General features: G+C 46.2%; 1 protein-coding gene across 1 annotated transcript in view; it reads right to left on the bottom strand.

Moving 5' to 3' along the window:
* The window catches only part of PSD2 (pleckstrin and Sec7 domain containing 2), a 57,632-nt gene that overhangs the window by 3,221 nt on the left and 40,483 nt on the right, over positions 1-13,928 (bottom strand). Inside the window, exons 9-15 of the mRNA XM_061151456.1 lie at positions 10,036-10,125; positions 8,885-8,928; positions 7,642-7,832; positions 7,399-7,469; positions 6,820-6,977; positions 5,646-5,790; positions 4,149-4,292 (exon numbers count right to left, since the gene is read on the bottom strand). Coding sequence (XP_061007439.1) covers positions 4,149-4,292; positions 5,646-5,790; positions 6,820-6,977; positions 7,399-7,469; positions 7,642-7,832; positions 8,885-8,928; positions 10,036-10,125 — 843 coding nt within the window. The remainder of the gene's footprint in view (positions 1-4,148; positions 4,293-5,645; positions 5,791-6,819; positions 6,978-7,398; positions 7,470-7,641; positions 7,833-8,884; positions 8,929-10,035; positions 10,126-13,928) is intronic.

Here is a 13,928-nt window from a genome sequence, read left to right as displayed (position 1 = left end):
ACTCTTCTCTTTCATCCTCCTCAAGAAGCTCTTCAGTTCCTCTTCACTTTCTGCCATTAGAATGGTAGAATATCTGAGGTATATGTATATATGCCAATATCTGAGGTTGTTGATATTTCTCCTGGAATTCTTGATTCCACCTTGTGATTCACCCAGCCTGGCATTTCACATGATGTACTCTGCATATAAGTTAAATAAGCAGGGTGACAATACACAGCCTTGACATACTCCTTTCCCAATGTGGAACCAGTCAGTTCCATATCCGGTTCTAACTGTATCTTCTTGACTGGAATACAGTTTCTCAGGAGATAGGTAAGAATTTCCTCTATAAGAATTTTCCACAGTTTGCTGTGATCCACACAGTTTAACAAAGGTCCGTCTAATCAAGGCTATGGTTTTTCCAGTAGTCATGTATGGATGTGAGAGTTAGACTATAAAGAAAGCTGAGCACCGAAGAATTGATGCTTTTGAACGGTGGTGTTGGAGAAGACTCTTGAGGGTCCCTTGGACTGCCAGGAGATCCAACCAGTCCCTCCTAAAGGAGATCAGTCCTGGGTGTTCGCTGGAAGGACTGATGTTGAAGCTGAAACTCCAATATTTTGGCCACCTGATGAGAAGAGCTGACTCATTTGAAAAGACCCTGATGTTGGGAAAGATTGAAGGCAGGAAGAGAAGGGGGAAACAGAAGATGAGTTGGTTGGATGGCATCATTGACTCAACGGACATGAGTCTGGGTAAACTCCGGGAGTTGGTGATGGACAGGGAGGCCTGGCATGCTGCAGTTCATGGGGTAGCAGAGTCGGACACGACAGAGCGACTGAACTGAACTGAACACAGTCTAAGGCTTTAGCATGGTCAATGAAGCAGAAGTAGATGTTTTTCTGGAACTCCCTTGCTTTCTCCATGATCCCGTAAATGTTGACAATTTGATCTCTGGTTCCTCTGCCTCATCAAAATCCAGCTTGTATATCTGAAAATTCTCAGTTCACATACTATTGAAGCCTAGCTTACAGAATTTTGAGCATAACCTTGCTAGCATGTGAAATGAGTGCAACTGTATGGTAGTTTGAACGTTTTTTGGCATTACCCTTCTTTGGGACTGGAATGAACAATGACATTTTCCAGTCTTGTGGTTACTGCTGAGTTTTCCCAATTTGCTGACATATTGAGTGCAGCACCTTAACAACATCATCTTTTAGGACTTGAAATAGCTCAGCTGGAATTCTGTCATCTCCACCAGCTTTTTTCACAGTAATGCTTCCTAAGGCACACCGACATCACACTCCAGGATGTCTGACTCTAGGTGAGTGATCATACCATCATGGTTATCCAGCTCATTAAGACCTTTCTTGTATAGTTCTTCTGTGTATTTTTGCCACCTCTTCTTAATCTCTTCTGCTTCCGTTAGGTCCTTACAATTTCTGTCCTTTATTGTGCCCATCTTTGCATGAAATATGTCACAACATGCATGAAATGTTTTCTTGGTATCTCTAATTTTCTTGAAGAGATCTCTAGTCTTTCCCATTCTATTATTTTCCTCTATTTCTTTGCATTGTTCATTTAAGAGGATGTTCTTATCTCTCCTTGCTACTCTCTGGAACTCTGCATTCAGTTGGGTGTATCTTTCCTTTCCTCCCTTGCCTTTCACTTATCTTTCCTCAGCTTTTTGCAAGGCCTCCTCAGACAATCACTTTGCCTTCTCACATTTCTTTTTTGGGGGGATGGCTTTGGTCACCACCTCCTGTACAGTGTTACGAACCTCTGTCCATAGTTCTTCAAGCACTCTGTGTACCAGATCTTATCCCTTGAATCTATTTGTCACCTCCACTGTATAATCATAAAGGATTTGATTTAGATCATACCTGAATGTCCTGGTAGTTTTCCCTACTTTCTTCAATTTAAGCCTGAACTTTGCAATAAGGAGTTCATGGTCTGAGCCTAGTCAGCACGAGGTTTTGTTCTTGCTGAGTATATAGAGCTTCTCCATCAACATCATTATCCTTCAGGAAAATACAGACTGAAACCACAATGAGATTATCACCTCACATGCATTAAGTTAACCACTATAAAAAAAAAAAACATAAAGTAACAAGTGTGTTGATAAAAATGTTGAAGAATTAAAATACAAGTACACTATTGGTGGGAATGTAAATTGATACAGCTACTATGGAAAACAGTACAGTTACTCCTCGAAAAGTGAAAGTAACATTACCATACAATTTAGCAATTCCAGTTCTTTTTTTTTCTTTGCAATTCCACTTCTGGACATAAAAGCAGGAGTGAAAGCAGGATCTCAAAGAAACACTTGCACACCCATGTTCATGGCAGCATTATTAACAGTAGCCAAAAGATCAAAGCAACCCAAACGTGCAGCAGCCAATGAAAGGACAGACAAAACGTGGTATCCAAATACAACAGGAGAGCAAAAGGGAAAGAAATTCTGATACATGCTACAGTAGGGATGAAGCTTGAAGACCTTATGTCATGTGACACAGGCCAGTCACAAAAATATAAATTCTGTGGTTCCACTTGTATGAAGCACTTAAGAGTAGTCACATTCATAGAGACAGAAAGTAGAACTGTGGTAGTCGAGGACTAGGGCCAGGAGGAAGGTGCTGAGGATTATGTTGTTCAATAGTTATAGAGTTTCAATTTGGAAGATAAAGAAGTTCTAGAGATTAGTTGCCCAAGAATATGAAAAGACTTAACATTACTGAACTATAATACTTAAAATTGTTCCTTAACCATTGATTCCTTAACCTTAACCATGATAAATCTTAGCTATGCTTTTTAAATCACAATTGTTTTAAAAAATTTAAACCAATTTAAACATCAATAAGATACCACTTGCTAAACCTATCAGATTAACGAAGACTATGTCCAGTGTTGATGAAGGTATGGAGGTGTGTTCATGAGCTATTAAAGGGACTGTAAATTGGTAAACAACTAGGAGGGAGGTTTGGCAGTGTCTGAGGTCTTGACTCAGAGCTTCGGGCCCTTACTGCCGTCCTGGGAGAGGCAGGGACTAAGGGTCATAAGATTCTGTTCTCAACCAGCTCTGCCACAGAAACTGAAAAGCTCTTCGTTTTGGGCTCTACCTCCCCTACCGTCCATCTGCCCTGCCACTTCACCCCCCAGTTAAGCCAGGCTAGGGGTGAGAAAGACCAGGGCTTTGGAGGCACAACCAGTTGCCTGGTTAGGATCCTGGCTCCTGCACTTAACTGTCTTGCCTCAGGCACATGATCCAATCTTTCCAAGCCTCAACTTCCCCATCTGTGAAATGAGGATAACAAACCCACATCATACAGTTGATATGAGGATTAAATCAGTCAACATAAAGGAAGTGAAGAGAATCATGCCTGGCAATCAGCATGGTTATTTTTTACCTTGCAGAAAGAGTGGATCTGAGAAGGCTTTCGAAAGCTATAAAGCATCATGTTTTTCCAAAAGGCAGGATTTATCTATCCGCTCTCCTCTACACCACAACAGAAAGTCAGCGTGGAAATCTAGAGATTGAGATGGGCGACTCCCTGCCCCTCCGCTCCAGGGACTTCCTCCTGGCTTGGTCTCGGCCTCTCTTGTATCTGTCTACCCCCATGTGCAAGGCAGTCCAAAATGGACAAGTGGTTCCCGCCTTCCTCCCCTCAGTCTGCCCTCATCCTTCATACAATGAAGGCAGAGCACTGTAGGGCAGAAGCAGGGTATGGGGCAGAGACACAACAGAAGAAAGGGAGAGCTCAGAAGGAGAGACCACGGTGCTCTGCTTGATAAACCCACTGAGAGAGGCACCTGAGATGTGAGGGGGGGAAGTCACATGGAGAGGGCTTGTGAGCTCTGTGGTTTGGTTGTAGAAGCTTCCCGAAAAGCTGGGCCTATGCGGATATTGGAAGTGAGACAGGGGCTTGAAGAAGGATGCAGAGGGCCAGGGAGGTCTCTGGTAGTTACAAGGTGAGGGCACAGTTGTCTGTGCTGCTGGGCTATGCAGAGACTGGCCCACAGGTGACTGCAGTTCATGACCTCAGGGGAGCCCCCAAAGTGGAGTGCTCCCAAAGCAGGACTCCCTGACTGTGGAAAGATGTGGAAGGAGAAGCTGGCCTCTTCCTCCTGCCCCAGCCCTGTCCTTCCAAATCCTCCTGTGATGGGCCCACCTCAAACGTGAGATAATGCTCCTTCAGCCGGTTCTCCTCAGCCTCCTTGGACTTGAGGCCCCGCTCGACCGGGTGACACTTGTGCTCAGCCAGCTCTGCAGTCACCTGCCTCAGCTTATTCTCATGAGAGCGCAGCTGCTCCTCCTGCAAAGATAAGTCGTGGACGGTGAGGTCCCACCCTTGGGGGTCATAGGGGTGGGTCTCATCCAAAGGAGATCTGCTTCCCTAAGGGGAAACCGAGGCCTTGCCAGGGCCATCCAACACGCAGGGGCAGAGTCAGGTTTGCACCTGAATGAGTGCACCTCCACTGCCTTCCTTCGCCCCCTCCCACCATCGGCATCAGCTCCCCCTGGAGCCTCCCCAGCAGGCTCAGGAGATGCAAGGCCCTCACTCTCGTGTGTGCGCACTCCCTGACATAGACACACAATCACCGAGACTCAGCCCGGCTCCCCGGGCTTCATACGATGCATACAGCCTCTCATACTCATGTCCAGACACATCTGAGGGCCACAGACCCAGGATCACACCCAAAGACAGACAGAGACACTGTCACTACCAGACAAGTGAACAGGACACCCCCCGCCCCGCCAGAGGACAGCCAGGCCCCTTTGTGCCTTATGGGCACTGGGCTGCATATGTGTATGTGTATGTGTGTATACACACAAACATGTGTGTACTTGAATGGTAAGTGTGCCTGTGTGGGGAGCACCAAGAGTGCTGGCACAGCTGTGGACATAAGCAGTAGCCCCAGGGGCTCCACAGAGAAGAGCCCAGACACTGGCCAATCAGGAAAAGGCCCTGACAGGATGGAAAGCATGGCGTTAACCCACTCTCCATCATGCAAGTGGTAGCCCAGCATTTATCCTCTCCTTTCAAAAAAATCCCTGAAAAATGGAGTACTGATGTGTGTGTGTGCACGTGTGCACTCAGTTGTGTCCAGCTCTTTGCAACCCCATGGACTGTAGCCCACTAGGTTCCTCTGCCCACAGGATTTTCCAGGCAAGACTACTGGAGTGGTTTGCCATTCCCTTCTCCAGGGGATCTTCCCAACCCAGGGATCAAAACCATGTCTCCTGCAGCTCCTGCACTGGCAGGCAGATTCTTTACCACTGAGCCACCTGGGAAGCCCAGGAGATTTTTAAGGATTACAAAGAAACATGTAAGGGTAGATGAGGGAAGCAGCTGGATGAAGGGTTCTCCAAGTCTCGCCTGTCCCTCACTCCCCACAACACACACACTCACAACCATTCATGCCCAGACACACAGAACACCCACAGACCACACCACATCCAGAAGACACAGCACCATCGGCACACCCACACCACTGTGCGGGGTACGACCTCAGTCTCCCCGTGTGTAAGTGGAGGTGTGGGTGGGGGGGTGGAGGAGAGCATGTTGGCTCTTTCGGCTTGTCTCTTACCCCAGGACCAGGCACTGGGTAGGCACTGCTGAATGAGGGGCTGGGGGAGGTGGTGTCATTAGCCCAGGAGCTTGTACCTGGCAGAGGCGAGTGGTGCAGGAGGGCAGCAGAGGCCGACAGAACTTCTTCATGGAGCTGACGGCAGCGGGGAAGGAGGGCGCTGAGAAGATGGCAGCCACCAGGTTGATCCTCAGGATCCAGGACAGCATTTCCTCTTTGCTCCTGGGGACGGGAGGGGAGGGGAGGGCGCACCAGCTTTTCACAACAGGACTCCCTATCCCCCACCCAGCACCCAGCACAGAGAGAACACAAAGACCTCCATGTAGGCGGGCAAAGTGGTGAGGGAGGGTGGCAGGATGGGGGCTGATGGGCCTGGTCATGTCTGCATAGGGAGCTCCCGTCTGTCCCAGCTCCCAGACAAGACCTGGATTTCCGTGTGAAAATGAAGCTGCCCAGCCAGGTCCAGAGCTAACAGCCTGGAGCGAGTGAGTCTGAGACCAGCAGGGGAGGTCAGAGGCAGCTGGGCAACTGGTCACCCCGACTCTGCCCTCTCGGCCCTGCCCCACTGCCTGGCCTGGCACAGCCACTCCTATCCTCAGAGTTCACCTGCCAGTCTCCCCACTTTTAAGTTCTTCTGACACATGAAACCCGAATCTCAAGTCACAGAAAGAGGAGGTGCAGGGGCATAGAAAGAAGGCCTTATGGATAAACAATAGGGTGAGTCTTCTGCACCCATCACCCCAACTTTAAGTGGAGGATAATTTACAAAGAGTCCATCTGTCTTGTATTTAAAGACTTCAGTGAACATCAGAATCACCTTCAGGTCTTATTAAAACACAATTGCTGGCCCACCTCCAGTGTTTCTGATTCAGGAGGTCCAAGGTGGGACCACAGAAACTGTATTTCTAACGAGTTTGGGGCTATTTTTGACCACACTGGGCAGCATGCAGGATCTTAGTTCCCCGACAAGGGATCGAACCTGCGCCCCCTGCATTGGGAGCAGAGTCTTAACCACTCAACCACCAAGGAAGTCCCTCAACAAGTTTTCCAGGAGATGCTGAGGGATCACACTTGAGAAACACTGCTGTCAGGAGGGACCTGAGCTGTTGGTTTGTGCTAAGCGATTACATTTGCTCTTACAGCTGCTATGCCAGAGGAGCTAAGGGCGCCTCCCCTGAGATAGATGAGGCAAGGATGTGGGGCAGGTCCTGAGCCCAGGGTGGGAGCGAGGGGGCACCCACTCCTACTTACGGTGCCTGGAAGAGGAAGACCCTCCAGTCAGCTGTCTTCAGCTTGAGAACATTGGACTTCTTGCTGTAGTCAGAGGCCCTGGTGGCCAGAGCGTGGTGCACACGGATGGCATTCTTCAAGTCACCCTCGGACAGGGCTTTGTCAGGCCTGTACTCATCCTGGACAGGCCGGGTCAGGGGTAGGCAAGCCTCTGTCATCACCAGGCTCTGGTTTACTGACCCGTACCTCCACCCTCACTGTCCCTCCCTGTCATTCACCTTCTCTCTGTCCCTACACATCCCACTATCTTTCAGCTGCTGTCACTCTGATACCATGCCCACCCCAACAAGAATCACCATGCACTCCTCCCAGCACCCCAGTTTGCCCCAGAAGCTTGAACAGGCCTTACTCCTCTGAAACCCCCTTTAAAAGGCCCTTCTCTGAAACCACCAAAGCCCTCGGTGAGCCAAAGTCAGGTCCTTGATGTGGGAGGATCCAAGATCTGCCTAAGCCCTAGGCCTTTCCCAGGACCCTCTGGGCACCAGAAGGCAAGGGCTGAGTTGGCCCTTGCTGGGTAAAGATTCTGGGGGAATCTCTCACCTTCTGCAGGTACAGAATGGTCCCTTTGAGCACCGCGTAGAATTTCTTCCAGCCACGCCTCCCACGGGGTGCTAAGGAGGGGGGGCATGGGTAGTGTGGCCATAACACCCATCCCAGCATCTCCTCCCCTGTGTCCCCCTACATGTCTGCTGGCATGGGCATTCCCAGAGGAGCAGCCAAGGGGGTGCAGATCCTCTCTGGACTAGCATCCCTCCCCACGCCCCTTCCCCGCCTGACACCCACTCCTCTTGCCATCCATGTCGGCGTGAGTCTTCCGGGTCAGCACACCATGCTTGTAGGTAGTGGCGCTGAGAGCTTGTGGGACATCCAGGAAGGGGTTGCTACCATCCAAGATACGTGTCACCTTCTTTGTGCCTGTCCCAAACTTGTCATCCACCAGCTCAGACAGTGATTTCCTCAGTTCATCTTCATCACTAGGAAAGTACTAGGGCTGAGTACCACCTCCACAGAGGCCTCATCCCCATGCCGACATGCCCTCTCCCCACCAAACACTCCTCTGGAAGCCAGTTAGAGGTGAGGAATAGAGATAAGGGGGTTTCAATTCCAACCATAGATCCAGACCTTTGACCTGAGTCTCCAATTCTGACCTCTGAAATTTGATTTTTGGCCTCCAAGCTCCAATCTTCACCTTTGATCACAAAGTTGGAGACCTTACTACCTTCAGACTTAACCCCTGGTCTTCCCTCACCTCTCTGAAAGCCCAGCCCCAGAGAGAAGTAACCCATGGGCAGACTGCCCAAGTCCCAGGGACATGGTGAGGAACAGAAGGTCAGTAGATTAGGCCCCTAAAGTCTAGGTTCCCCACTGGAGCCCTGGTAGAAAAATGCCAGCTCACCCCAGTTGGGTTGGATTTCCTAACAATCCCTACCTGGGACCTTAGCATGGACCCCAAGACCCAGGCTGCCCTGGGGAGTACAGCAGAGTGGTAACTTTTCCCAGGAGCCTCTTATAGTCTCCCCAACCAGCAAGGTCACCATACCTCTTTCCAGATGGCTGGGTACCTCCAGGACTCACTGCCCTCTCAGGGGAAGAAGTTAGGGGGCAGTCACCTCTCCCCATTGCCAAGAGCAGTCACCACTTCAATATGGTCATATTACTAGCATTGTAAAGAGACTCAGAGCTCATGCCTGTCTACCTCCCCAAGGGGAAAGATATATATCATCCTTGAAAATAGTGGCAATATCCCCTGAACAGAAAACCTGTTGTGAACATCATGAAACTAAAGTCACAGTTTAATCTATTCCATAGCTGTAAAACTGCACACTATTTATCAAGACAGAAAATGAATCCAAAGGGGAACTCAACAGCAGGAGCTGGCCAGCTGGTCAGGGGTCACCAGGGCCCTGGGTGGGAGAAATCAGCACCATGGAGAGTAACCAGCATGACTTCCCAGTACCATCAGCCACTCCCTCGCCCCACTCACAGTAATTCTCTCCCCGTATTTGTGCTCATGGGCACTACTCACATGGCCCATTCCAGTTTTTCATTCTTGATGGAGTTGTAAAGGGTCTAGAAGAGGGGGAAAGAGAGGAGTTCAAAGAAGAGTCAGAGTCCATCTACCTCTAGCGATGTGGAGGCAGTGACGGAGTACCTTTTCAGCCAGTGGGGCAAAGAGGGTGCTTGATTCACACTTATTCATTGGATGGGTGAATGAATGGGGGTGGGTGAGTATTGTTTAGACGATTGGATAGACTTGAGGATGAGTGGGTAGATGAGTTGGTAAGTATGTAAATGGGCTGAGAAATAGGGGGGTAAGTGTGTATAGAGGACTGTGTAGGAGAGTATGTGTGGGTGATGGATGAATGGGTAGGTGTAGGAACAGGTGAATGATTGAGTTGCAGGGTGGGTATGTGGATGGAAGGATGGATATATGGGAGGATGGGTAGATGGATGGGTGAGTAAACGGGGAGTAGGTGGGTGAAGGGACTGGGATCATTTTATTTTACTTACAAATACACTTTTAACTAGTTCTTCCTGACAGTGAAGAACATAATTATGGTAAGAAGGGCGATGAAGGCAATGTTTATTTTCTGACCTCCAGACTCACTATCCAATTGCCCACCTGATATCATCAGTTCCCTCTAACTCATCCTCTAAAACTGAACTCATCATCTATCCTCCCAAACATGCTCCTATTCCTCCAAGCTGGAAAACTGACCAAACTTGAAAAGCCAGAGTTTTTCAAAAGAAACTTTTCAAAAGTTTTCAAAATAAAACTAGATTCCTTGTGATTTTTAAGGAATGAGTGGGCTTTTCCCTGTGGTGATGATACTGATGATTGTGGTGAAAGTGGTGGTGGTGATAAGGGTGATAAGGTGAAGATGATGGCGGTGGCAACTGTGACAATGGGTGGCAGTGTTGAGCACTATCTTGACAGAAATAATGATAGTGGAGCACTAAAAACAAATCTCACAAAGCCTACCCTCTGCCTAACTCAGGGAACACAAACTAGTCATGTGTTGAGCTGGATGGTCTCTACCTCTGTCCCAAAGCCATCATTACCCTGACCCCAGAATGAAGAACTTGGACCATCAGGATTTAGTGGAGCAGAAACCTCTCTCCTCCCCACCCACCCCAAACACAGCTGGGAGCATGGGGACCCGTAGCAAGTTATACCTTTAGCAGGTCTTTGGCAAAGTCTTGGCCATCATTCAGTTGGTCCAAGTTGGCAATGAATTGCTGGCAGGACATCTTCTTGCCAATGTTCTGTAATGGAGGAATGGTTCTGCCTGAGAGTAGGGATGGAGCCTGGTATGGTCCCCACACCCTGCCCTGCCCGGCCAGAAGGGATGAGGCAGCATCAAGGGCAGTAATGAAAAAAGACTGCCTGAATTTCCCTTTGTCTCTCCATGAGTTTACAAAACTCTTTTTCACATTCAAGATTCTATTTGATCCTCAAGCATCATGAGAGGTTGGGGTTCTCCTCAAACCCAGATGAAGGAGTCAGGTTAGATGAAATAACAGCTGACATTTGCTGGGTGCCTAGCACGTTCCAGGTATTGTACTCGACATGCATTATCTTATTTCCTTCTCACAACAAAGAGAAGGTTAGGTGGGTGTTATTATTATCCCCACTTGAAGGTAAGGAAATTGAGGTGCAGGAAGGTGAAGTGATGTGCCCATGATCACACAGCAAGGAAGTAGAAGGGCTGAGTGTGTCTGACACCAAAGCCCGTGCTCTCACCCGCTACTCCATGGTTAACTCTCCCAAGGTCACAGCACCAGGACTTGAACCCAGGCCTCTTGACTCCTGAGCAGAAGCTCTGTGTATTCCGTCACAACTGTCTCGCCCTCTCACCTGTACAGAGGGGCGGCAAGACCTCCAAGAGGTAGGTGAAGTGAGGGAGAGTTTGGTCTTAAGAGAATCAAAAATCAATTTCCACCAACACACATGGGTACCCCATGCTGAGCTGCGCTGGGACCAAGGGAACCTGAGCAGATGGTTTCACTCCAGGAGGCACAGACAAAGAGCTAGAATGACTGTACCCCAAATTTCTGCCTTTTTTACCAGTGATTAGAAGAGGGGCTCCAGCCCCCCAAACCCAACATCTGATGTGCATACTTTCAGACTCTCCTTGCAGTGTCCATGTTTGAGGAAACACTGCTGGTACTTCACCACTGAGAAGACAAAGTCCCTTGAACACTAGATATTTATTGGTGTAGGATTTGGTGGATTTAGGTTTGCTATAAGGCAGTGTTTCCCAAGATTCACCTACAGATGAGAATAGGAATTCCCCTGAAGGATTTCATAATCAAATAAGTTTATATGTTTCAAGCTTTCAGTGTGCTTCTGTGGTATCGAGAGTCTCCAAGGAGAGGATTCCATGTAGTTTCTCAATTACTCCATTTTAGCAACAATTCTATTAATACCATGTGGGACATTCACACACCACAGGAAATAATTCAGAAAACAATGATAGAAAGTTTTATAAGTAGCTGATGAACAAGAATTTTCTATACCTTTTCCAAAGGGTTAAGGAGAAATGATTCTACAAATGCCTTAATATGTGTTTCATATGTCTATGTGTATATTTTACATGTACATCCATGTACGTATATATATATATATATGAATATAGTCATTTATGTGTACAGTCATAATTGAGTAACACGAGGGCACTGTTGATCACACTGTCTGAGTTCCACACACACACACTGAACATTCCCAAGCCATCAGTAAGGGGTGGGTGCAAAATCAAAAAATTACCAGGCAAGAGTTATAATCCTAATAATGACAGACTGTCTTACTGCAAATGAACCTTCCCATCAGAAACAACTGCTGGTCAAAATATTAAAAAAAAAAAAAACATCTGTGCAAAGACATTGGAGAAATATAACAGCAATGAGGACTTCAAGGGCAAAGGTCCTACAAAGAAGAGAAACATGGAGAGGGGAGGCCGACAAGGAGCAGCTTTCCTCTTCAAAGCATCTGTCAGTTCTCAAGCAGTGGACAAAAGAGGAGCAACTGAGTGGTCAAAAGGACTAGAAAATGAAAATTGGAACTCAGGGCCCACCGAGGACAAGGGGCCCTGGGAAACACACCAGTCACACTTCAAAACTTGAAATTAAGAAAGGAAGGAAATTCTTCAGACACAAGGAAAGTTATCCCAGATGGAAGCCTGGCAAAGCAGAAAGGAATGAAGAGCAACAAAAAGGGTAGCTAAATCTAAACGATTACTGACTGTGAAAAATAAAAATAATAAAGTTTTCTGGGGAATAAAATATAGAAAGAGATACAAACAGTTAAAAGGATGATAACAGTAGTATGTAAGTTGGGAAGACAAATAAATTAAGGCATTTTAAGGTTATTTCATTTTCTAGGACATGGTTAAAGTACTTTAATAAGTGAGAGATATATATTGCAAACCACAAAAAGAATTCTAAAATAATTCACAACTAACAAGCTAACAGGGGAAAACAGTATTCTAAAAAAAATACTTAAATAATCCAAAAGCAGTCAAGAAAGGAGAAAAAAATAAGCAATGTAGACCAGATGAGTCAAAGAGAAAATGAAGAGTAACCTGATATGTTTGAATTCAAATATATTAGTAAATTATTAAATGATCAAATTAGGAGGGAGGTGGGAGGGGGGTTCAGGATGGGGAACACATGTAAATCCACGGCTGATCCATGTCAATGTATGGCAAAAACCACTACAATATTGTAAAGTAATTAGCTTCCAACTAATAAAAATAAATGGAAAAAAAAAACTTTGGAGGGAAACAGGCAAAAAATAAAATAAAATACAAAATAAATGATCAAATTAAAAGGCAAAGATTAATAGACAGCTCTTAATATAAGGAGACAGAAATCTTGGGGAAAGGATAGAAAAGACATGCATACAAATACTAGCAAAAGAACTCCAGTATAACTACACTAATAACTGACAAAATAGACTTGAAGGCAAGGAGCATTACTACAGAAACATTTCATAATAATAAAAGGGTCAATCTACCAGAAGATATAAACATTCTAAATTTGTATGTACCTAATAACATAGTTTCAAAGAGTAAAAGACAAAAATTGAACTAAAAAGAGAAAGACACTCACAGTCATGGTTAGAGATTTCAACACTGCTTTCTGAGTAACAAGAAGAACAAGAATCCTAAGCAATTAATTTGTTAATATCAATCAATTAATGCCAACCAATACCCTAAATAAAATAAGCAAATTCCTAGAAACACACAAACTACTAAAACTGGCTCAAATATAAATAGGAAACCTAAATAAACCTAAAAAGAAGTAGACATTCACTCAGCAATCAAAAACCTCACAAAAGAAAAGCCCAAAACCAGATGGCTTCATTAGTGAAGCTTACCAAACATTTAAAGAAAAATTAATACTAATACTTGGGACTTCCCTGGTGGCTCAGATGGTAAAGAATCTGTTTGCAATGCAGGAGACCCAGGTTTGATCCCTGGGTTGGGAAGATCCCCTAGAAAAGGGAATGGCAACTCACTGCAGTATTCTTGCCTGGAGAATTCCATGGACAGGAGCCTGGAGGGTTACAGTTCATGGGGTCATAGAGTCAGACATGACTGAGCAACTTATGTTTAACATTAATACTTCTTGGGGTTTCCCAGGTGGTGCAGGGGTAAAGAATCTGCCTGCCAGTGCAGGAGACACAAGAGATGCAAGTTCAGTGCCTGAGTCAGGAAGATTCCCTGGAGGAAGAAATGGTGACCCACTCCAGTATTCTTGCCTGAAGGACTCCATGAACAGAGGAGCCTGGCAGGCTACAGTCCATGGGATCACAGAGTCAGATATGACTGAGCAACTGAGCACACAATACTTCTTAAGCTTTGTCCAAAAACTGAAAAAGAGAGAACACTTCCTCACTCATTCTATAAAGCCAGCATTACTCTGATACAAAAAGCAGACAAAGAATTCACAAGAAAATAAAACTAAAGAACAGTATCCCCTATAAATATAAATGTAAAAACTCTCAATGAAATACTAGCAAATACCAGCATAGTGAAAGGATTATATACCATGATCAAGTGGAATGT

Source organism: Dama dama, chromosome 9 (assembly GCF_033118175.1).
Source record: "Dama dama isolate Ldn47 chromosome 9, ASM3311817v1, whole genome shotgun sequence".
In the NCBI taxonomy this organism is placed as follows: domain Eukaryota; kingdom Metazoa; phylum Chordata; class Mammalia; order Artiodactyla; family Cervidae; genus Dama; species Dama dama.
The sequence above is the reverse complement of the archived record's forward strand: the minus strand, read 5'-3'. Positions and strand labels throughout refer to the sequence as shown.